The 22792-nt window shown below is 38.9% G+C and overlaps 1 protein-coding gene across 1 annotated transcript; it reads right to left on the bottom strand.

The window, feature by feature from the left end:
• Nucleotides 1-204: 204 nt before the first annotated feature.
• Nucleotides 205-18434, bottom strand: Tfam (transcription factor A, mitochondrial). Its single transcript, XM_070021071.1, has 7 exons — nt 17917-18434; nt 17201-17319; nt 15562-15632; nt 14731-14880; nt 12599-12694; nt 11163-11219; nt 205-7026 (listed from the first exon to the last, which is right to left on the bottom strand). Exons 1-7 carry the CDS (start codon nt 18015-18017, stop codon nt 6865-6867), a joined length of 756 nt encoding a protein of 251 aa, XP_069877172.1. The 5' UTR covers nt 18018-18434; the 3' UTR covers nt 205-6864.
• Nucleotides 18435-22792: the final 4358 nt, after the last annotated feature.

Consider the following 22792-nt stretch of genomic DNA (forward strand, 5'->3'; position numbering starts at 1 on the left):
AATGAAGCAATAAATCAACTAGTGGCATGATAGTACCCTCATGGAATGTGTTGTTCAGTGTGGATAAAACTGTTTTCTCCGTAGGAAGGGGCATTTTGAGCTTTCCCTCCTTACTAGTGCAATCTCTGCTTTATTTTCCAGTTAACTTTAGTTACGCTCTTAAGAATTGTCATTGTAAATAACTCACAAAAAATAATTCTGAAATAGAATTAACATCTTTATTCAGAATTAACTTCATTCAGAAGCTGAAAACTGAAAAAGCTACTTAAGTCCATGTTCTGAGTGGGGTTGTCAGGGTGTCTTCTTGCCTCAGTATTGATTAGCATAGATTTAGCAGGAGCCTTTTTTTTTTTTCGGCCAAGGATTTTAGTTACATAAAGTAATGAGTACATTTCTTGTCAACCTTGTTATCCCTTCCCTCAATTTTCTCCTACTTTCCCTCCCCCAAACCTCCCCAAGTTGTACAGATCATTTCCAACCTACTGTCTTGTGTCTATCGCTGTTGCATTGGTTCCCCACCTCCCCCCCACACCATCCTGTGTCTCACCCTTCTGTTGTTCCTCTTCCCTTCCCTAATTCAAATAAACGTATATACAATACCAGGGTACCAAAATCAAATACAACAACAACAGGGATATACCATACGGGGAAAAACATACAAAAGAAACAAAAAAAAATAACATAGTACATTTTTTTAAAAGATGAAAAACCTCTGTGTCCATGTCTTAGAGTTCATTTCACTTAGCATCATCTTATATGGTCATATGTACATAGCTATTGAGCTATTCTTCTCATCTAGCAGGACTCTTTAATGGGATGTGTGTGTGTGTGCCAGGCTTGAACTCTGGGCCTGAATACTGTTCCAGCTTTTTTTAATTCAAGACTATACAGCTTGAGCCACAGCTCCACATATATGTATGTATATGCATGTGTGTATACATATATATATATATATGTGTATATATATATATATATATATATATATATATATATATCATCATTGGAAATAACTTTTGAGAATTGGCTGGCTTTAAGCCATAATCCTCAGATCTCAGCCTTCTGAGTTGCTACCATTACAGGCATGAGCCTGTTTAAAACATCTCAGATTTGAATATGTTGCTTAGAGATTCAGTTGGTACTTTTGTTTTTTGTTTTTTTGGTGAGGGGGGTTGGGGGGAAATTTGTCAGCTTAAATTTTTAAAACTGTACAAAATCATGTAATATTTGTGTATAGTTCCCATATCAGAATTTATCATCCTTTTCATAAGTTTTGAATTTTAAATCTACCACCTCCAATGGACCACCAAGGCAAAATGTATCCTAATTCTTGAAAATCCCCCAGAGAGCAACGGGCAGCTATGTGGATATGGAGAAAGGCTAATCCAAGTAAAGCCCACCAGGGCTGGTCCCAGGGATGAACTATCCTCCCCAACAAAAAAGCTTTTCTCAGAATAATGCCAAATGCTACACCATCAGGCTAAAGAGTAGTGTTAGTCAGGTATACAGTAAGGTTTTGCTTGGTATATCACCCAAGTCTATATTAACACTCTTAAGGTCTGTCATGCTTAGCATGTTAAGAGTTCTTGAGTTGAAGCCTGTGATTGTTCATTAAGTGGACCGTTTTGGTAGTTGCATCATTGTTCCTCAAATCATAATCAGTATTCCAATGGCACCAGAATCACCTGAGCTTCTTGTTAACCTACTGGAAGTGAGACCCAGGAACTCCCATTTTACTTTTTTCTGGTGATTCTTAAGTTTAGGATGAGGGAATAATGAACTTCGTTCTGCTCTCCTGCTTGAGTGATCTGATCCATTTCCTCTAGTTTCATACCTGCTGACATTTAAGACACCTGATTTTGGATACGCCAACCTAACCACTGCTTTTACTGACAATTCAGGTTTTATGTCTTAAGCCTCTTTAATAAAATTTCTGCAGGAGGAAAGGCCTGTTTCATCAGCAGATCACTGGAGATGATCTCTTCCACATGTTCACCAAAGTGTGAGCTACACTTCCCAGCTCTGCTTCCCTCTCCAGATGTTTCCATATTTTAATATATATGAATAGATTTGAATGTACATGAGATTATCTTAAAGTGGAACCAACTTTGTCTAAAAGATTTTCATCAACACCAAAGAATAATCTTAGATGATGTTGTTTTTTTTTTTTTTGCTGGTCATGTGGCCTGAACTCAGGGCCTGGGTGCTGTCCCTCAGCTCTTCAGCTCCAGGCTAGCAAACTACCACTTGAGCCACAGCGCCACTTCTGGCTTTTTCTGCTTATATGGTGCTGAGGAATTGAACCCAGAGCCTCATGCATGCAAGGCAAGCACTCTACCACTGAGCTACCTTCCCAGCCCCATGATGTTTGTTTTTTGCCAGTCATGGGGCCTGAACTCTTCAGCTCAGGGCTAGCACCCTACCACTTGAACCACAGTGCCACTTGCGGCTTTTTCTGTTTATGTGGTGCTGAGGAATTGAACCCAGGGCCTCATGAATGCAAGGCAAGCACTCTACCACTGAGCCACCTTCCCAGCCCACACAATGTTTTTAATTGACCTGTTTATATATTTTTATCTCAGCAAGGCTGTGGGATTTTCCATTCATAAGTAGCATCACATCAATGTCCAAATTTCATATTTTGGATTAGAGGAGCACAGAGCTCCCAGTTTCCAAAATTCACTTCTAAAATTTTATACTCAGAATTTATCTTATCTCCTTTTACTATACACTTTCAATTTTCTTTGACATATGTAAATCAGAAACTATTATGAGGCTGATTTAAATGTTATTTAAATGCTTATTCAAAATTCTTGTTTAGGATTAAAATATTTAGCTCCTTTGGAAGTGTATATTTTGAACTACACAAAATGTGTTTTTTTTATGTCTTACATTAAATATAATCAGTGCAGTTACCAAAAGTTAATTTTATTGTGAACAATGTGAGAGATTGGTGATACTAGCTTTGTGTTGTTTTAGTTTGGAAAGGTTAAATTGTGTGTGTGTGTGTGTGTGTTAATTTTATTGTGAACAATGTGAGAGATTGGTGATACTAGCTTTGTGTTGTTTTAGTTTGGAAAGGTTAAAGTGTGTGTGTGTGTGTGTGTGTGTGTGTGTGTGTGTGTGTGTGTGTGTGTGTGTGTGTGTGTGTGTGTGTGTGTGTGTGTGTGTGTGTGTGTGTGTGTGTGTGTGTGTGTGTGTGTGTGTGTGTGTGTGTGTGTGTGTGTGTGTGTGTGTGTGTGTGTGTGTTGTGGGCTTGAACTCTGGGCTTGAGCGCCATCCCTGAGCTCTTCAGATCAAGGTTATCTAGCGTTCTACCACTTGAGCCACAACGCTACTTCCAATTTTCTGATGGTTAATTGGAGATAGTCTCACGGACTTTCCTGCCCGGGCTGGGTTTGAACCCTGATTCTCAGATCTCAGCTTGCTGAGTGGCTAGGACTGTAGGCATAAGCCACCGGTGCCTGGCTGGAAAGTTCAAAATTTTTAAAGTTACAAATATATTATTTTTTCCAGAAATTCAATAAAAAGAATATCACACTTTAAAACTTCAAAACATACAATACAATCTGAACTCAGAACATTTTCAAATTTGTGTTTAGTCCTAAGTGCTACAAACAGGGAGAGTTGTCGTCAGGCAATGAAAGGAAAATTCTTGTAGCAAACATTGATGAAACTAAGAGCAATAATGGACAGTATCACTTTACTGTATTAAAAACTGCTCTTTTAGTACAACCTGCTGAAGATAAATTTAAGATGTAGAAAATGTGAGAAAAATATTCTAATTACCTTAAATCTACTTAAAAGTATTATAATACCAACTTTTAAATTCAGAAATCTAAAATATAGATTCATGGCAACTAGAAACAATAATGACGTTTAAAAAATAGCTTTCAAAAAAAAGTTAACAGCAAAATTACAATAAGCTGAATTTGTACACTTGTATCCATTAAAGTATACATCAGAAAGTAAAATAGACATACAACCCTCTCCCTCCACCAAATTGTTCCAAAAACCTGACACCACCACTGTTAAGAGAATTACCATCTCTATGTAACTACTTGTAATAACATACACATGCTTCTATTCATTGCTTCAACATTTTCCAACACTTATCCTTAGCTCCTGAACTACTGCTCGCTACAAATTAAAAGTCTAATAAGACTTTATAACTGGGGGTCAATGGTTATTGTTGTTCTTACTCTTTGTAACAGAAAACATTGGGTAAATTGTTATAACTATGGTTCTGGTATATAACATGAGTCTTCCACAAATAGGAAATGAAATTTATTTCACGTTTGCATGTCAGATCATCCTAGAATTTAAAGTATTACCAATGACTTTCTTTTAGAAAGAAACCAAGATACCCAGATCTTAGGTTTTATACCAGTTCTTCCTATATTAAGTTGGAACTTACTAAACAGACTTTCACAATATTATTTGAAGTGTAATTTCAATCAAATACACAATAGTATTCGTGGTTAAATGGTAAAAGGCTCAGCAGAGGAAAGGTTTTTGCAGGCTAATTGTCAGTCTTTTATGCTACATTTGTCCTATAGATGTTCACCTATCACATTTCTCTTACTCATCCCATTATGTTAATTATAGTGAATTTTACGTGCCCCTTGTGTGCCTCTGAAGCACAGAATAGAGTTGTGATTTATCTTTTTTACACTACGAAAGACAGTATATAATAAGAAAAGTAGAGCTTAATTCTCACCTGAAAACCTACTTGATAAAAATTGCACTTCGTCTTCATTCCCACTACCTCCAAACTACATGGCATCTATTTTATATGTAGTTTAAATATACTAAAATCCATGGAGAAAGATAATTTGAAATTTGAAAATACATTGATTGATTGGCTGGTGCCGAGAGTCACACCTGGGGCCTTGCTAGCCTTGCCAGGCAAGTGCTAACCTCTGAACTTACTGCTAACCTCTGAACTTACAGCCCAGCCCTGAATAGCCATCCATCCATCCATCCATCCCACCCTCCCTCCCTCTCTGCCCTATCTTTGTCATGTTCAGTATATAACCACTTTCTTCTTGATGTTTTACACATTTCTCATTGACACACAAAAAATCTTCAATTTAAAAGTATTCTGAACAATAACAGAAAGTACCTATGAACTCAAGAGTTACAGGTCCTTTGAATTCATGATAAAAGATGAACTACTCCACTTAATAAAAGATGGTGTGGACTATGAATAGTTGTGCTTGACTCTCTTAGAGAATAAACAAGTCTTAAAAAGAATGACAGCTTCCCACTACAGTGATGTTTCTGGGATGTGCACTAGCTGTTATGTGGGCTAGCTAGTCCACTTTGCTGAGCCCATAGCAAACAAATCTTAAGAAAATCTCATGTCAAAAATATGAACCTTTTTCATTTATCACTATATAATTGAAGACTAAAGATTATTCTTTTCCTTACTAACTTTGAGGAGCAAGTTTGCTTACCTCTATACAGTGATGACTATTGTCTTAAAACAAAGTGACTACTATTCTGAGAATATATGAAGCATTTGAAATAACTATTCCAACACTTCCACACCTGGGAACAGCAGTTACACTGCGCTATGCTATAAACCTTGTTTGGTAAGATGATAAGCACCAGATAGAAGATGCTCTGGGCTTTCCAGGACAGATCCTGTAGCAGCCCCTCAAATCTCATTGTAGCATAATGGAAGCCATATACAGTAAGTAGAATTTACATGGCTGTGTTCAGCTGTGTTCCTATAAAACTCTAACATACAGGGTACAAAAAATAGGCAGTAGGCTGAGCCCATATACAATAGTTGGCTGTCTTTTATATAAAGCTTTACATATTATACATAATGCTTCAAATTTTTTTTTTGCCGGTCATAGGGCTTGAACTCTGGGCCTGGGCGCTGTCCCTCAGCTCTTCAGCTCAAGGCTAGCGCTCTACCACTTGAGCCACAGCACCACTTCCGGCTTTTTCTGCTTATGTGGTGCTGAGGAATCAAACCCAGGGCCTCATGCATACAAGGCAAGCACTCTACCACTGAGCTACCTTCCCAGCCCAATGCTTCAAATTTTTGACTTTGGAGATTTCTGTTTTTTAGACTCCAATTAAAAATCTCTACCACACATTATTCTGTGACTATATTACATGAAAGAAGAAATAATTCAGAAAAAAATAAAATTCTCTACTATAAAATAGGACATTAAACAAATACTTCGTTCTTAGATTAATTCAGAAACATGAAAAATGAAATATTAGAATTTTTATTCTATGCTATATAAAATATGCATAGATTTAGTACATAATTCGTTTTCCCTTTGGTAAAAGAAAAAGACAATGAGAAAATGGTTTATAAATCTCTTAGTCCCTTTTATAAAAGACTGTTACTGAAACTACCCAGTACTTGCATGTACAGCTATCAACTCTGAATATGTACTAATTACATCTAGGAATTAAGAGTTTACCCAGATATGAGTTCTGGCTGCATTTTTTTTAACGGCACAATTATATCAAGAGAACACTGTGGCTTCCACAGTATTGAAAACAAGTCCCTGCCTCCATAGGGAGGCAAGAATATCCATCAGCATCCAGTATAAAAAAAAACTTCACAGTCTGATTTACCTTTATCAAAGGTAAAATGATTCCCTGCTAAATTTGCATGAAAGATTTTGACCCTCTGTGGTTCTTATGAACACAAAAATTTTCATGACCTTCATCTGTTTTACAAATACTAATACAAAATATGTTCAACTGGCAGAAGTCCATGGGCTAAAGAAAAAGGAATTGAATATAAAATGTTTACCAACTTTATCTATTCTGATGTTACAATGTCAGGTATTGAGACCTAATTTGTTTCTTGTGCCCAACCATCATGAACACAACTCAATCTTCTTTGAGGTTTAGTTTCTCAGTAGCAGCTTTGGGTTGTAGTTTCTTGTTTTGACGTACAAGATCACTTCTCCCAACTTCTATCATCCGTTCTTCCCAAGATTTCATTTCATTCTCGTAACGAATTTTATCATCCTTAGAAAGTTGATAATAAACCTAAGAAACAATGTTAATTGTTAAATTAATGTTCAGAAAAGAGCAATTAATTTGTGGAGTGCTTTTATATACAGCAGACCTTTGGTACTCACGGGTATATGGTTCCAAGTAGACCAGTTTACAGAAAAACAATGAACACTCGGAATGCACAGAGTTCAGTATAATGCTGAGAATGTATGTTAATTTTCCCCATAATGCCCCTCAACTTTCTCTAAAGAATATGACCCCTTCCACAAAAAAAAAAAAAAAAAAAAAGAAAAGAAAATAACCAACCCTTTAGGGCTTAGAGGTGTGGCCTCAGTTGCTAGAGTGCCAAGATCTCTAGCCAATGAGTAAAAGCATCAGATACTGAGTTTGAGCCCCATCTCAAACCAAAAGAAAAAAGAAAAAAGAAAAGAGAACAAAGAATATGATCCAAAACACCACCTCCCATGTAAACACACATGGGGCAAATGCATTATAAACAATCAAGGTGAAATAAGTATAGTATATGCAGGAGTAAAACACTATGGTGTAGATGCTTTGCACACTTAGCAGTTCAGCAAAATGAATATGATGAATGTGAAACATGTTTTGAAGGAAGGGGGTCTAGTGTAAGAGGGGTGGATGAATGAAAAAGGGAGCAGTGGACAAATACAGTTGGAATAGTCATGGGGAAACTTGATATGACTGGTAGGATAGGGGAAGATGGAGAAGGGAAAATGATGACACAGCTGACTCTGATCAGAATGCACTCTATACATAAATGGACATGTTAAATCAGAACCCTCCCAATACAACCATTTTGGAAAAATTAACAGCCACCACGTTTCTCTAAGGATGTGCCACCTTTGTAAATCTAAATTTTTTATTTTTTAATCACTTAAGGACATTAAGAGCCCCTCAGGCTTCGGAGGAACACCATAGCTTTTACCTTGCTTTATGGGAGACATTTGCTAGAGTGAAGAGCAGGAAACACTCAGCAGATCACACAATATAAACAAAACTGTGAAGATAACAGGACTGAAAGCTTATCTACCATATAACTGAGCTGTATCATGGGTGCATAAAATTTTTGGGTTTTGAAATGACTTGATTTTTTTTACATAATTTTTTAATAAGTTTTTTATTGTGAAAATACTGTATGGGGTTACAATCACATGGCAAGATAATGAGTACATTTCTTATCAAGCATTATTGCCTCCTCCTTTGTTTTCCCCATACCATCCCTTCCTTCCCATTCTCCACAACTACATCCCTCCCGACGGCGCGCCCCCCACCTTGTAAAGTTCGTTTTTTGAATAGCATCTTGTACATCTCATTGTTGCAATGGGTCAACCTGTAGCCCTATTTAAACAATTTGTTTTTTCCCTTCTACTCCCCAAATTATACCAACATCAAATACAGTGAAAACAGGGGTTATACCTTGAGGGAGGGACATACAAAGCAACAAAAAAAATCATATGGTACCTTATAAATAGGTTAGAAACAATAGCAAGAAAGAAAAAAACCACTTGTGCCCTTATCTTGGGGTTCATTTCACTTAACATCATCTTATCTGACCTTTTCTGCTTGTCTCAGATATATACTAGCTATTGCAAATATTTTTTATTTAACTACACTTAGCTAAACCATAAACACTAAATCCACAAATATGACAGGATTACTCTGAATAAAAACTGCATCACTACTCTAAGTGCATATGTAATGGGGAATGAAAAAAAAAGTTAAGATCAAAGTAAAATGAGAAAAAGGTTAAGTATTAGTGAATTTGTTAAACTTTCAGGGCTTTCTTCAGTAAATGGTGCTGGCAAAGTTGGTTAAAGACCTGTAGAAAAGTAAAGCTAGATCTTTTATATATCACCCTGCACCAGAATCAACTCCAAATGGATCAAAGCCCTCAAAGTCAAAGCGGACACCCTGAAAACATTACAGGAAGGAATAGGAGAAACTCTAGGGCTCCTTGGCATAGGCCGAAATTTTCTTAATAAAGACCCAGAAACACAACAAATCACAATCAAGGTTGGACAAATGGGATTGCATGAAACTGCAGAGCTTCTACATGGCAAAGGACATAGCTAGCAAGATCAATAGAAAGCCCATGGATTGGGAGAAGATTATCACTAAGCCATACAACAGACAAGGGCCTCATATTTAAAAATACTTAGAATCCAAAAAATTAATCATATTTAAAAAATACTTAGAATCCAAAAAATTAATCCTAGCTACTCAGGAGGCTGAGATCTGAGGGCCTGCCCAGGCAGGAAACTCTGTGAGACTCATCTCCAGAGTCTGCTCAGAAAACCAGAAGTGGCACTGTGGCTCAAGGGATAAGGCACTCACCTTGAGCTGAAAAGCTGAGTGATAGTGCACAGGCCCAGAGTTCAAGCCCCATGACAGAATGCCCCCCCTCCCCAAAAAATCCCCCAACAGCAAATCCTCAAAGAAACAATTGCCCCATTAATAAGTAGGCTAGAGACTTAAAGAAAGGCTTCAATGAAGAGGAAATAAGAATGGCCAAAAGACACATGAAGAAATGCTCAATTTCTCTGGCCATAAAGAAATGCAAATCAAAAAAACATTGAGATTCCACCTCACCCCAGTTAGAATGGCTATAATCAAGAAATCTAATAAAAACAGATGCTGGAGGGGATGTGGCCAGAAGGGAACCCTACTGCATTATTGATGGGAGTGTAAACTTGTACAACTACTTTGGAAAGCAGTATGGAGGATCCTCAAAAGATTCCACATAGAGCTCCCCTATGACCCAGCAATCCCACTTTTGGGCATTTACCCAAATGATCACAAACAAGGCCATACTAAAGCTACCAGCACAATATTCACCATAGCTAAGATAGGGAACCAACCCAGATGCCCCTCAGTAGATGAATGGATCAAGAAAATGTTGTACACACACACACACACACACACACACACACACACACACACACACACACACACACACACACACACACACACACACACACACACACACACACACACACACACACACACACACACACACACACACACACACACACACACACACACACAGATGGAATTCTATGCCTCCATCAGAAAGAATGACACTGCCCCATTTGTTAGGAAATGGAAAGACTTGGAAAAAATTATATTAAGTGAAGCTAGACCCAAAGAAACATAGGTCCTATGGTTTTCATTATTTGCAATAATTAGTACATGTCTAGGACAAGCAGAAAAGTTCAAAAGCTATGTACATATGACCATACAAGATGATGCTAAATAAAGAAATGTACGCATTATCCTGCCCATGTAATTGTAACTCCTCTGTACAGTATGTTCACAAATAAAATAAAATAAAATTTAAAAAAAAAAAAAAAGATGATGCTAAATAAACCCCAAGACAGGGACACATAAGAGGTTTTATCTTTCTTGCTGTTGTTTTTAATGTATTTGTAATGTGCTATGTGATTTTTTTGTTTCTTTTGTATGTTCTTCCCCGATGGTATAACCCCTGTTTTCCGGTGCCCTGCATCTTGTATATACATTTTTCTAATTTGGGGAGGGGAAGGGGAATAACAAAATACTGAAATAAAGATACAGGTTGACTCATCGTAACAAGGAGATGTACAAGACACTATGTTGAAAACAAACTTTACAACTTTGGGGTGGAGGAGGGGTGGGAGGGAAGGGATGGTAGGGGAAAAAACTAAAGAGGGAGTAACAATGCTTGATAGGAAATGTACTCATTACCTTCCTCGTATAACTGTAACCCCTCTGTACAGTATCTTTACAATAAAGTATATTAAAAAAGAATTGTACATATTATCTGATTTATATAACTGAACCCCTCTGTATATCACCTTTACAATAACAAGGTTTTTTAAAAATAAAAGATCTTACACTGGAAAAAAAAATTTCAGGACTTGAGGGATGCAAGGGTGTAAAGGCAGGGTTGGATGAGCATCTGATGGAGTAGGCACCCCAAGAGTGGCATTTTCAATGTCAAACTGTGTTTACCAAGAAAGGCCAAACTAGTTTCAAACTATGAAAATAATTTTAAAATGAAATTTTTTTAGTACCATTAGGCTTATGACCCTTAAATCAAACCTTGTCCTAATCTATTATTGCACAAACACTCGTTAAAAACACTTGGGACTAAAAAGCTCAATACTTACCTGCTTTTGAAAAGCAGGCATATTTTTCCATTTTTCATTTAAAGTCTTCAATTTTTCCTGCAAAGTAACATATGTTTAAATAGCGCATACACAGACTTTGGTAATTCACAGATAATATATGTTAAAAAATTTAATTTTTTTTAGTTTTATGTAGTTCTGAAGACTCAAACTCAGTGCTTGTACCCTAGGCAAGTATTCTACTAGTAAGTCATATTTCCAGCGCAGAAATTTTTTATTTATTTCAACAACAAAAATTCAAATAAGCCAGGCACTGATGCTGTAACTGTAACTACTCAGGTGTCTGAGATCTGAGGATCACAGTTTGAAGCCAGGAAAGGCCATGAGTCTCTTATCACCAATTAACTACTAGAAATTCAGAAGTGGAGCTGTGGCTCAAGTGGTACAGTGCTAGCCTTAAGCTGGCTTAGGGACAGCACCCTCCTGGTCCTTAGTTCAAGCCCCATGATGGGCAAAAAAAGAAAAAGAAAACAACCTTAAATATCAATAAATAACAGGCAAAGCGGCATAAAACTCTATTTCTAAACAAATTCTATTATGCTGTTAAAATTTACAAAAATGATAGCCAATATTTATCTCTTTGATTCGGAAATACTAAGATCTGGGTATATCTATATTTTTCTCAGACTAATTTGAAAAAGTGTTCATTCATGTCATTTTGTTTCATTCTAAAATGTGTACCCTAAGTTTTTAGGTATAGGCATAGGAAAAAATACAAATTTCATTTTCCATAGACTTGATTCTTCATCTATAATAGGATAAAAGGATGTATACTTTTGTTTCCTCTTGAAGCTGCATTAAACAAAAAAATTAAGGCATAAATGTGTGGACAGATTTAAGAAAAAACACCAGGTGCCAGTGGCTCACGCCTGTAATCCTAGCTATTCAGGAGGCTGAGATCTGAGGATTGCAGTTCTTTTTTTTTTTCCTAAGGATTGCAGTTCTAAGGCAGCAAAGTCCCTGGGACATTCATCTCCAATTAACTACCAGAAAACCAGAAATGGCACTGTGGCTCAAGTTGTAGAGTGCTCGCCCTGAGCTGAAGAGCTCAGGGAAAGCACCCAGGCTCAGAGTTCAAGCCCCACAACTGACCAAAAAAAAAAAAGAGAGAGAGAACACTACTAAAACAAAACCAGAAGTGAAAAGCAAGTAGAGTAATCACTAATGAGCTGATAGAGCTTAACTACTAAGGACAATGGGAAAACTTAAAAGCAATTTGATTCACAATGCAGAATACCAAACAATGTAGGCGTGGCAACGTCAGAGTGGTGTAACATGGAAGTAAAAGGTAAGATGAATTGAAATAACGTTTAAAAGACGTGTATGCTGGTCGCCAGTGGCTCATACCTGTAAGCCTACAATACCCTAAGTAATTTTCAAATTAAACAAATATCTAAGAAACAAATGTAGCTGTTTACCTTAGATGATGATTCTGTGGTTTCTGGAAATTTTTCAGCTATAAAAATGTTGTATGCTGAACGAGTTTTTTTGGGTTTTCCAAGAGATGTTAACTCCTGAAGAAACAAAAAGGGTCAGACTAGTTTTGATCTCCATGAGACATAACATTATTTACAGAAACTATTCCCTACTATACATCACAGAACTAAGTAAGAAAATGTTATTGTTTTCATGTAAAGAATATGCTCATCACCTCTCAGGGTCAGAGATTTGGAGAGCACTATATTTTAAAATTTTCAGGAAGCTGGTTGTGATGATCAAACATTAATTCTACTACTTGGGAGGCAGAGACTGGGACATCACAGCTAAAAAGATATTCAAGAGGCTTCTCTCAACCAACGGTGGGGTGCAGTGGTGCATACCTGTTATTCTAGTACAGAGGAAGCACAATGGCTGGGCACAGTAGTGCAAACCTCTCACCCTCAGCAACTCAGAAAAGTAGAACAAGAACAGTAGAAGCAGAAGAACAGCAGCCCAGGCCAGCCCAGGCATAAAACAAGGCCATACCTTAACAATGACAACAAAAATAAAAACAAAAATAGCCTGGAGATGTAGCTCCAGTGGTAGAACGCATACCTACTGAGCACAAGGCCTTGACATCAATCTTCAGTATGGACGGAAAAAAATAAAACCATATACATATACAAGTTTTATACATATTGCATTTTCCACAAGTTATTTCCATAGAAAATTGTTTCCTTTACATGTTATTTTCATGATCTCATTAACTGAATAGATGGAGCATTTACATGGAGTTTAAAGATAAAATATTTTAAGATCCCACTTGGATCCTTACAGACCACACTGTTAAACCTAAGGACTATCTAATAATTTCTCATTCCACTCCTATCCTGAATGTCAACATTAAAAGTTCAAGAGATGTGTTCAATTCATGTTTTCCTACTAGATAAAAACAGAAAGAAACTATGAAAAACAACACAAGTATCCCTTGAGCTCTTAATTTTGTTCCCAATTCAGAAAATAAGGAATACTGAAATATCCTATTTCATTTCTGTATTTAGATAGTAATGTTTGAATTTATAAAATCCCATGGATCATGACAATTTGGTTACAATAAATAAATTCCATGTTTACTCCTTAGTAAAAGTTGGGATTTCCTAATATACATGTAGCAATCATGTCCTTCTTCCTGAACTCTTAGTCACTTAGTATTGAAACTAGTGTAGACTCTAAGTACTTTATTTTTTTTTTTTAGTCTTAACTATTTTTCTATTGTTTCTAGAATTGCTGCTGAAGATTTCTCTTCTATGTGCTTTGCTTGCAAATTCTAGGTCTGACACTTATCTTGTGATCTCTACACCAGTTGCATTGGGAATCTTTAATGGGAAGGAGATCAAGTCCAGTCAAGAGTATAGATCAGAAGCAGAAACCCCCTATGCTGCCCAGTCCCACTTCTCATCTTCACTACCCTCAGCATCAGCTGGGTGCATTACAGGGAGGGAAAAGAAAAGAGGGAGATTTTATTCTTGAAAAACCATCTCCATATACACACTATTTCTCACTACTATTGGCCTTTTTGGCTTCCTTTTACTAACTACCAGCTGCCTTAGATTACCATCACTGACTTGGATGAACTCTCAGCCCTAGTGCTTAAACATTTCTACTTAAAACAGAGTCAGGGAGAGATACCTTGGCATCTCATGCTTAAGGGTGCAATCTACTTTTCCAGGGGAACAGTTTTAACTCTAATGAACATTACCTTTTAAAGCATTCACCAGCAAGACGGCCAACTCGCACCTAACACTGGATAGAAAGTCTAACATCCATCAAGCCTTGAATGCAGATCAACATTTCAAGCTAGGAACTATAAATTTTGAAACTTGTATTTCTTAACTATTTCTAAAGCTTTCATATTAGTTCTAAGTATATCATATATCTGGAGACATCTGAAAGGATTTCCAAGATAAACACAATGACAAGCCCTTGTAGTAAGAAAAAATGAGCATCAGATTTCTGCCTAACTCAAGAATGTCTGAACATTCTATATCTTATCTATACATTAGCATTTCAATTACATTCCTTAGTTACAAGAATTTGATTTTTTTCATAGGAGTGTTTCAATGATACTCACTCTCTTTTTTATTAATGCTTTCCTTTTCAAACGTCTTTGTATGATTTCTTTTTCCAAAGACAGCAACTGACTTGGAGTAAGCTGTTCTTGAATTCTGTTTATTTCTTCTTTGTATATTTTCCAGTCTGCCTTATAAGCATCTTCATATATCTATAAATAAAAAACCCAAATGATAAGTCACTAACTGTTGCTAGAAAAATTCAACATAACATTCTCTGCCAAGGAAAGACAAGTGTATGAACTCAGATAAAGAATGAACCACCAAATGAAAAAGGTACTCAGATATGAGATGCATTTTTCACATACTTATTATTAACCAAGGTGACAGAATAGAAATTAGCCTCCATCTTCAAACTGCCACTAACCACTCACTTTCCTCACCCCATTTATATATATGTACACACACACACACACACACACACACACACACACACACACACACACACTCTCTCTCTCTCTCTCTCTCTCTTCTCATCATCTATTTGAACCAGAATGTATGAAGTTCCCTTGTGGACAACAGATGTTAAAAAAAGGATAGGTGGCTGGGTGCCACTGACTAATCCCTGTGATTCTAACGACTCAGGAGGCTGAGATCTGAGGAGACAGGTTCAAAGCCAGCCAGGGCAGGAAAAGTCTGTGAAACTCTTATCTACAATTAAGAACAAAAAGCTGAACATGGAGTTGTGGCTCAAGTGGTAGAGTGCAGCCTTGAGCACACAAAAGCTCTATCTAGGACAGACCAGGCCCAGAATTCAAGCCCCAGTACTTAAAAAAAAAGGACACAATAAGGGTTCCTAACTGGTCAGTAATGCTGAATATTTATATACTTACCTTTTTCTTTGACTCAGGAAGTCCTCTCCATACCTCTGCAATTTGTCTAATTAGTTCTTTATTTTTCACATCTATGAATTAAAGTAAGATGAAAGGATTGTCACAATTTTGTCTCAGGATTAATTTCTAAAATCAGGACAACTGCACAAAATCTTATTAGTTCTCAAGGTAAGTAAATTCTAGACATCTCTAACACCTCTAGACACATTTAACATAAGGGCTTAATTTTTTCTTCTCTAAGAGTTCAACACAATAAATAATTATAACCTTTACTGAACAATGTTAAAAGCTTTAATTACAAGCATGAGCCACCAGTCAATACTTGTAATCGCCTCAGGAGGCTGAGATCTGAGGATTTCAGTTTGAAGTCAGGCCAGGTTGGAAAAATCTGAGCTTTATATCCAATTCACTTCCAAAAAAGTTGAAAATGGTGCTATGGTTCAAGGATAGCGCCCAGACCCTGAGTTCAAGCCTCAAATTTCAGCACATGCACACACGTGCATGTGCGCACACCCCCCCATTCACACACATTCACGAAGAGCTTTAATGACTGGAGTACAACATAGATTTTTACTTTCAAATTTCATTGAAGCATTTGTTTCATATCTTTCTGGAATTAAGCTCATAAAACCTGGCTAAACTGCAGAATACAGTCTGTATTCATATAACACCACCTTGCATCCAATAACAAAAATGTTTTTCAGGAGGGGAGTGTGCTGCAGTCTGAACTGGATGAGGGCCTAGCACTTGCTAAAAAGGCACTCAACACTCAAGCTAAGCCCCAGTCCTTTTCATTTTTCTGACAGGGTCTGGCATCTTTTGCCCAACCTACTTGGACCCTAATCTTACTGATTTCTGCTTCACTAGTAACTAGGATTAAAGATGTGCACAGCCATGCCTGGCAACTATTCTAAAACTAAACCATTTTTTTCACTTCCTTCCTTTTCTTAACAACCACCAATTGTCTCAACTCTTAAGACTAAAAACATGCAGACAGGTATGTAAGTTTATCTCTAAAAACAAACTCATTTTATAATGTATTTTTCTTGTAGATCAGTTGAGATTACCAGTAGTGTAGGTAAAAAGGTTTTAGAAATCCTGGGCAAAGGTTAGCTATAATAACTTAACTGTTACTTTCACAATATAACCTAAAATTAAAGGCCCTGCCACCATTGTAGATAGTGAACAGCCAACTTGGAATCATTTTCAGAAACTCAGGAATGATTTTTAGTGAAAATATTCTTGAAGTTGGCAGTAACGAACGGTTTACAGAACTTAATATTTTCCTGTAGCTTTATGAACAATACTCTCATGTAGAAAAACGGCACCTAAACAAGAGATAAAATCATTTGTAGGTGGACTCTGTAAGCCAAAGGCAAGTAGGCTTATTTTAAATATCTTCTTCCCAGGGTGCTTTCCACACTGAAAAATACTTTTTAGCAGTTCTTATTGTATACTTAAAGCATTTCTATTTGATATAAAATGCTAGACTATGAGGAGAAATTATTGTTCCAGAGCCTCTAAATACTATGGTAGGATAAAATTTGTAATTTAACTCCTTAGAAGCCTTTTTTATTACATCGGAGAAGGAATACAAGCCACACCCCACATACACCTTCCCCCGCCCCCAACTCCTTACCGGGATTCTGAGCTCTAAATACTGGTAGCTGTTCTTTAGAAAATCGAAGGTAGGAAGTCATAGGTTTTTTTGGATAACTACTCAAGGTGGATGAAAACCATTTTGGAAAATACACAAAACTACACAGGAAATAAAAAAAGAATACAATCAGTGTCTGGTCTTTAACCTGTCGAGATTCATATACCCACGAACAGAGATTTCCAAATAATTATCTGTCACCAAGATGTCAAACATTTTCACCAATCATCCGGTGGATGGAATCCAATCCGGGGCAAGCGAAGGCTGGACAGGGGCTTTTTTTTCCCTTGGAGCTACACCCCCCACCTCCCAATCACTTTTGGGTTTTGTTTTGTTTTTCAGGGAAAAGAGCTTTCTGGAGCTGAACGTCCCCATGTCCTTGCATGCTCAACAAAGACGGAGCAGAGTGGAGGGAAGCAGCTGTGTCCCAGCTCTAGGCACCTGCCCTACCCCTACCCCTCCCTGGAGCCTAGTGGATGGCGGGAAATGGGTGAACCTCGCTCTGGATGGAGGGGGCGGGGAGAGGGTGATCGGAGCCCAGGAGGCCAGGTACGGGGCCCCCAGGAAGGACGGAGGCCCGGGGCTCACAAGGCCGAGGTCCGACCGCGGGGTCGCAGGGCTCGGGGCTCGGGCTCGGGGCGGGCCGAGCGTGCAGGGCCGCGGCTGCAGGCCCCCGCCCGGCCGGCCGCCGGTCCTACCTGAAAGGTGAACACAGGCGACTCCCACAGCCAGTGCACAGCTCCGCTCCGGATCTTCCCAGCACCCTCAGCGCGCCCCACACGCCCCGGAGGAGCGACATGGCGCCGCCGGACCAGACAGCAGCCGGCACCCGACCCCGCAGAACCTCCCGCTCACCACCGCGGAGCCCCCGCTGGGGCGACCCGAACACGCGTGCGGACGCCCAGGGTTTGTTATCATGCCCGCCACTCGCGAGGCACTATGGGAGCTCAGCTAACATCCGGTCTGGAGACAGGGAGCGGGGGGGGGGGGGGGGGGGGGGGGCGGAACCGGACGAAACTGACTGGGCGCCGGCGTGCGTTCCCCCGGTGGGCGGAGCTGGAAGGGGGATGTGGCGGGGCGAAGCAGCGCGGAGGTGAAGGGAGGGTGCTGGCCTCCAGGAGGCGCTGCGGAGCCGCCTCTGCCCCAGGCCGCCCGCTTTCTAAAGATGGGCTGGGGCTGAGCCTGCCGGCAGGTGGACCACGCCTTCTGCCTCCTCCGGAGCCGGGTGGGGCCTTAACAGCGTCTGTGCGGGACCGCCCCGGGACGCACGTCACAAAGCGGTCATTCTGCGGGCACGGGACAGCCTGGCAGCCCGTCCCAGGCCCGGAGCGCCCCGGCGATGGCGATCACTGCGAGCCTCTAATGGCAGTGGTCTGGGCACGCGGTAGCACTGTCCCTTTGGACTATCCTGTCCATCTCCTGCAGGTCTGCAGGCTGGATCTCCGGCCCTGCTTCAGTTGGAGCAGAGACTTTGGCTAATGAGTTGCCTGCAGAGTCAAGTTCTAGTCCCAGCAGGAAGGTTGTCTTAACCCAGCATGGACCTTTGGTGTCTTTTACCTCTTGTTCAGGGAAGGTCTTATCCTCTCTCTATAAGATGCATTTCCCCCCACCCCCTCCCCCAAATAAAGATGGACCAGTTTTCCCAGCCAAGCCGCAGAGAAGGTGATAAGGATGCCTCGTGATCTGGTGATGTGTTGTAGTTTATGATTTCTGTCATGCCAACACCATTTTCTGAGCAGGCCATCACGCGAAAAAGCTTCAGAAGATCCAAAGTTATCGAAGAGCCCTCAAGGCTGTTAGAGGCCAGTTTAAAGATAATTCTCCAGGGAAAGATAATTCTCTTCCGTTGGGCACCAGTAATTCTTAAAAAACAAAATGGCTAGTGTACTATTGGACTAAGAATCTACTTCCTTTCCGTAGCCTTCAAACGTCAGCCCTAAGGAGTTGGGAAGAACTAAGCCTACTTCTTCTTTTAAGTGGTAAACAATGATCACTTCTGTTTTCTTTGATCTCTGGACAAATGAAGTCCTTTGGGCCAGCTACTTAAACTTCCTATTCAAAGAAGCAACAAGTTTTTTTGGTTTTGTTTTTTAAGACCCAAACATAATGAAATAAAAAATACAGAATTTCCCATAAAGTCTAGTGGCTTAAGTGGTAGAACACTAGCCTTGGAGAGAGAGAAAAAAAAAAAAGCTCAGCACCAAGTCTCTGAGTTCAAGCCCCAGGACTAGCACTAAATAAATACATAAAAATAGAATTTTGGATATTTTAAGAATCCCTTTTGGTATATTTTTTTTCAAATGCTGCCTTCCTGCTTCAATCAAGAAGCCAATGACTTGATAAATCACTTTAGAATCCCTCTATTCCTACTAACCAACTGATGAATATTGCTGGGTCTGTCAACCTAGTATACATTCCCTTCTCTCGAGCCCCATTGCTTTAGCATTTGGGTCAGGCCAGGAATGTGTTGGTAAACCAGCTCCCCCCAAAGAAAGTCCTTATGTGTAGTGTTTGACAAGTTCTATAATGTAGATATTGTCATTAAGATTTATTTGAGGTTACCAGCTTGAAGTCAATGAATCTTAAGTTGGGAAGAAATGAGCAAAACTGGCTCTCCAGGTCAGTACTGGCCAGCTCTCATATGCCACTGGCTCAGGCTCTGTCTGCTCTCATGTACCAGATTAATTTTCCTACTTCCCAGTTTTTATTCCTCCAAACCTACACTTCATTTACAGGGTCAGTCTTTCTAAATGCCAAATCTATTCATTCATTTAGTCATTGAAGATGTACTGAGCACCGATTCTATGCCAGGCAGACAATGATTCCCTTTCTGTACTCAAAACTATCAGTGGCTCCTAATTACCACATAATCAAGTTCAAAATCTCACGCATGCACACAAGTCTTCTGTGAACTGATTTAAAGACTTTGTTCTTCATATTTAATAGACACATCAAATCACTTCATTTGGCTGTAAGCTTACCAAAGCTTTGGTGTGACATGCCGAAATAATTAAAATTAGTAAGGATACAAGCTTAAAAATAATCACAATTTGAGATCACAAATTGTACTTTTACTTGCTTTAAATGTGACCTTGTTAATAACAATCACTCTGACCCAGATTTCTCCCCTCTGTACAATAGGCATATAATGGTTAGTTCTTAGGACAGTTTTAAGTCATATAGTGTACAAAGCGTTCTTAGCACAACTCCTAGCACATAGTCATGAGTCACTAAGTTGCAGCTATTTAACCTTCTGTTTTTCTAACAATTACAACTGGCTTCTAAATTATGGATATAATATGGATTATCTTCCAAAAGAAAAATGAGATTTGTGTCACAGTCCTGTCATTTGCTTTCTGTATTTTCTCTTCCTATTAACTAATGTATAAATATACCAAGTAACCAGAATTGCTCTGCTCTTTGAACTGAATTTGTAACATTTCTTGAATCAGTAAATTTGGAGCAGAAACACTAAGCACTGTGGTGGCTAATAAATAAAGCAATAGTTGACAGTTTAAGTTGACAGTTTAGTGTTTTTAAGAACATCTGAGAAATAGAAAAAATAAATTATTTTCATGATCATTTGTTCCCAATTTCTAGATAACAGAATGAAGCTCAAGTTACACAGTTCCAACAGTTAGTTGTGAAAGTGAAAAGTGGGTCTTTCTATTCATTTTTCCTTTGTCTTTCCATTTTATCAGATTATTTCTCAGACTTAGTGAATGGATTGGATCATTCCACCCAAGAATGTTCTCCTCTGTGAGCTCATATTACTTACTATGACATAACACATACCAACTTCATTTCTGCTCACTTTTAAGTCCCTTTAGTCTAGGACAGTGTATGTTGTAAATATAACAGTGGATAGACAAGACAGATGGATGAAAGGTGGTAGGCAGTTAGATGGACACACAGATGGTAGATAGGTAGGTAGATGAGATTAACATCTGCACAAATTGTTTTCTATAAACTTGGCCTTGTAAAAATAACTTCCTGCTAGAAGTTTCATTTGCCAGTAGAAGCAACTGTTGTTTGTAGACATGAGAACCATGTTCAGCCTTGGAATGTACATACAAAAGGAATGATCTTGCCTGGTGCTGGTGGCTCATGCCTGTAATCCTAGCTACTCAGGAGGCTGAGATCTGAGGATCGCAGTTCAAAGCCAGCCCGGGCAGGAGAGACCGTGAGACTCCTATCTCCAATAAACCACCAGAAAACCAGAAGTGGCACTGTAGCTCAAGTGGTAGAGCACTCGCCTTGAGCTGAAGAGCTGAAGGACAGCACCCAGGCCCAGAGTTCAAGCCCCATGACTGACAAAAACAAAAGGAATGATCTTGCTTAAGTGAAACTTGCACATTGGTAAAACTAGAGATAATAACACCAACAAATAAATGAATTGTTCAGGGACCTGGATAACTTCTTGTTGAGTATGGAGTTAGTTGCATGGATATTACTCAAATAACAGAAAAAATATTCAAAGGAGAAAGGGGTCTTGCTTTTATAATTATAAATGGTAAATAATTTAGCCAGCACAGGAGCAAATGCCTAGTCGATACAACACAACAAGTATTAAATTTGTAAGTAAAATATTTCTGAAAATAAGACCATATTGCAAACACTTAATTCACAGACAGCACCAGCAATTTTACAGCACTGTGATCAGTGCTAGAGGGTGCACAGAGTGATTATAATATAAAGTCACTGCACAAGAGTTCCTGCTCTGATTTGGTGAACAAGGTATAAACACAAAATTTATAAAAGTATAACCACTTATTAAAAATTAACGTACAACTTGAATAAATATTCCTTTGTTTACTTTTGTATAAATCAAGATTGGGTAAGTTATATGCATGAAAACCTAGTAAGTTTTTTCTCCTCAGCTATTTTTTTTTTTTTGGGTCCGGTTGTGGGGTCTGAACTCTGGGCCTAGGCGCTGTCCCTCAGCTCTTCAGCTCAAAGCTAGTGCCCTACCACCTGAGCCACAGCCCCACTTCTGGCTTTTTTCTTTTTGCTTATGTGGTGCTGAGGAATCGAACCCAGGGCCTCAGGCATGCAAGGCAAGCGCTCTACCACTGAGCCAACTTCCCAGCCCCCTCCTCAGCTATTTCATTCACATGAGTTTTTCTTTAAGAGTATTTGAAATCACTTAAAATCAATTAAAGTTTAAGGTTTGACTTTACTTTAAAATCATACAGGAAGAAGGGAGCAAGAAGCAGAGAAATTAGAGGGAAAATGTTTTGCATGTTAATAGCCATTCAAATTAGTTTATGAATTAGTTTTCAACAACAAGGTCTGCATGCAGCCTTAATTTTTTTTTTTTTTTTTTTTTTTTTTTTTTTTGTCAGTTATGGGCTTGAACTCTGGGCCTGGGCGCTGTCCTTGAGCTCTTCAGCTTAAAGCGAGCACTCTACCACTTGAGCCACAGCACCACTTCCGGTTTTCTGGTGGTTTACTGGAGAAGAGTCTCATGGACTTTCCTGCCCAGGCTGGCTTTGAACCATGATCCTCAGATCCCAGCCTCCTGAGTAGCTAGGATTACAGGCGTGAGCCCCCAGTGCCTGGCAGCCTTAATTA

The sequence above is a fragment of the Dipodomys merriami genome, unplaced genomic scaffold (genome assembly GCF_024711535.1).
Source record: "Dipodomys merriami isolate MVZ:Mamm:240054 unplaced genomic scaffold, mDipMer1.0.p SCAF_14, whole genome shotgun sequence".
NCBI classification, from domain to species: domain Eukaryota; kingdom Metazoa; phylum Chordata; class Mammalia; order Rodentia; family Heteromyidae; genus Dipodomys; species Dipodomys merriami.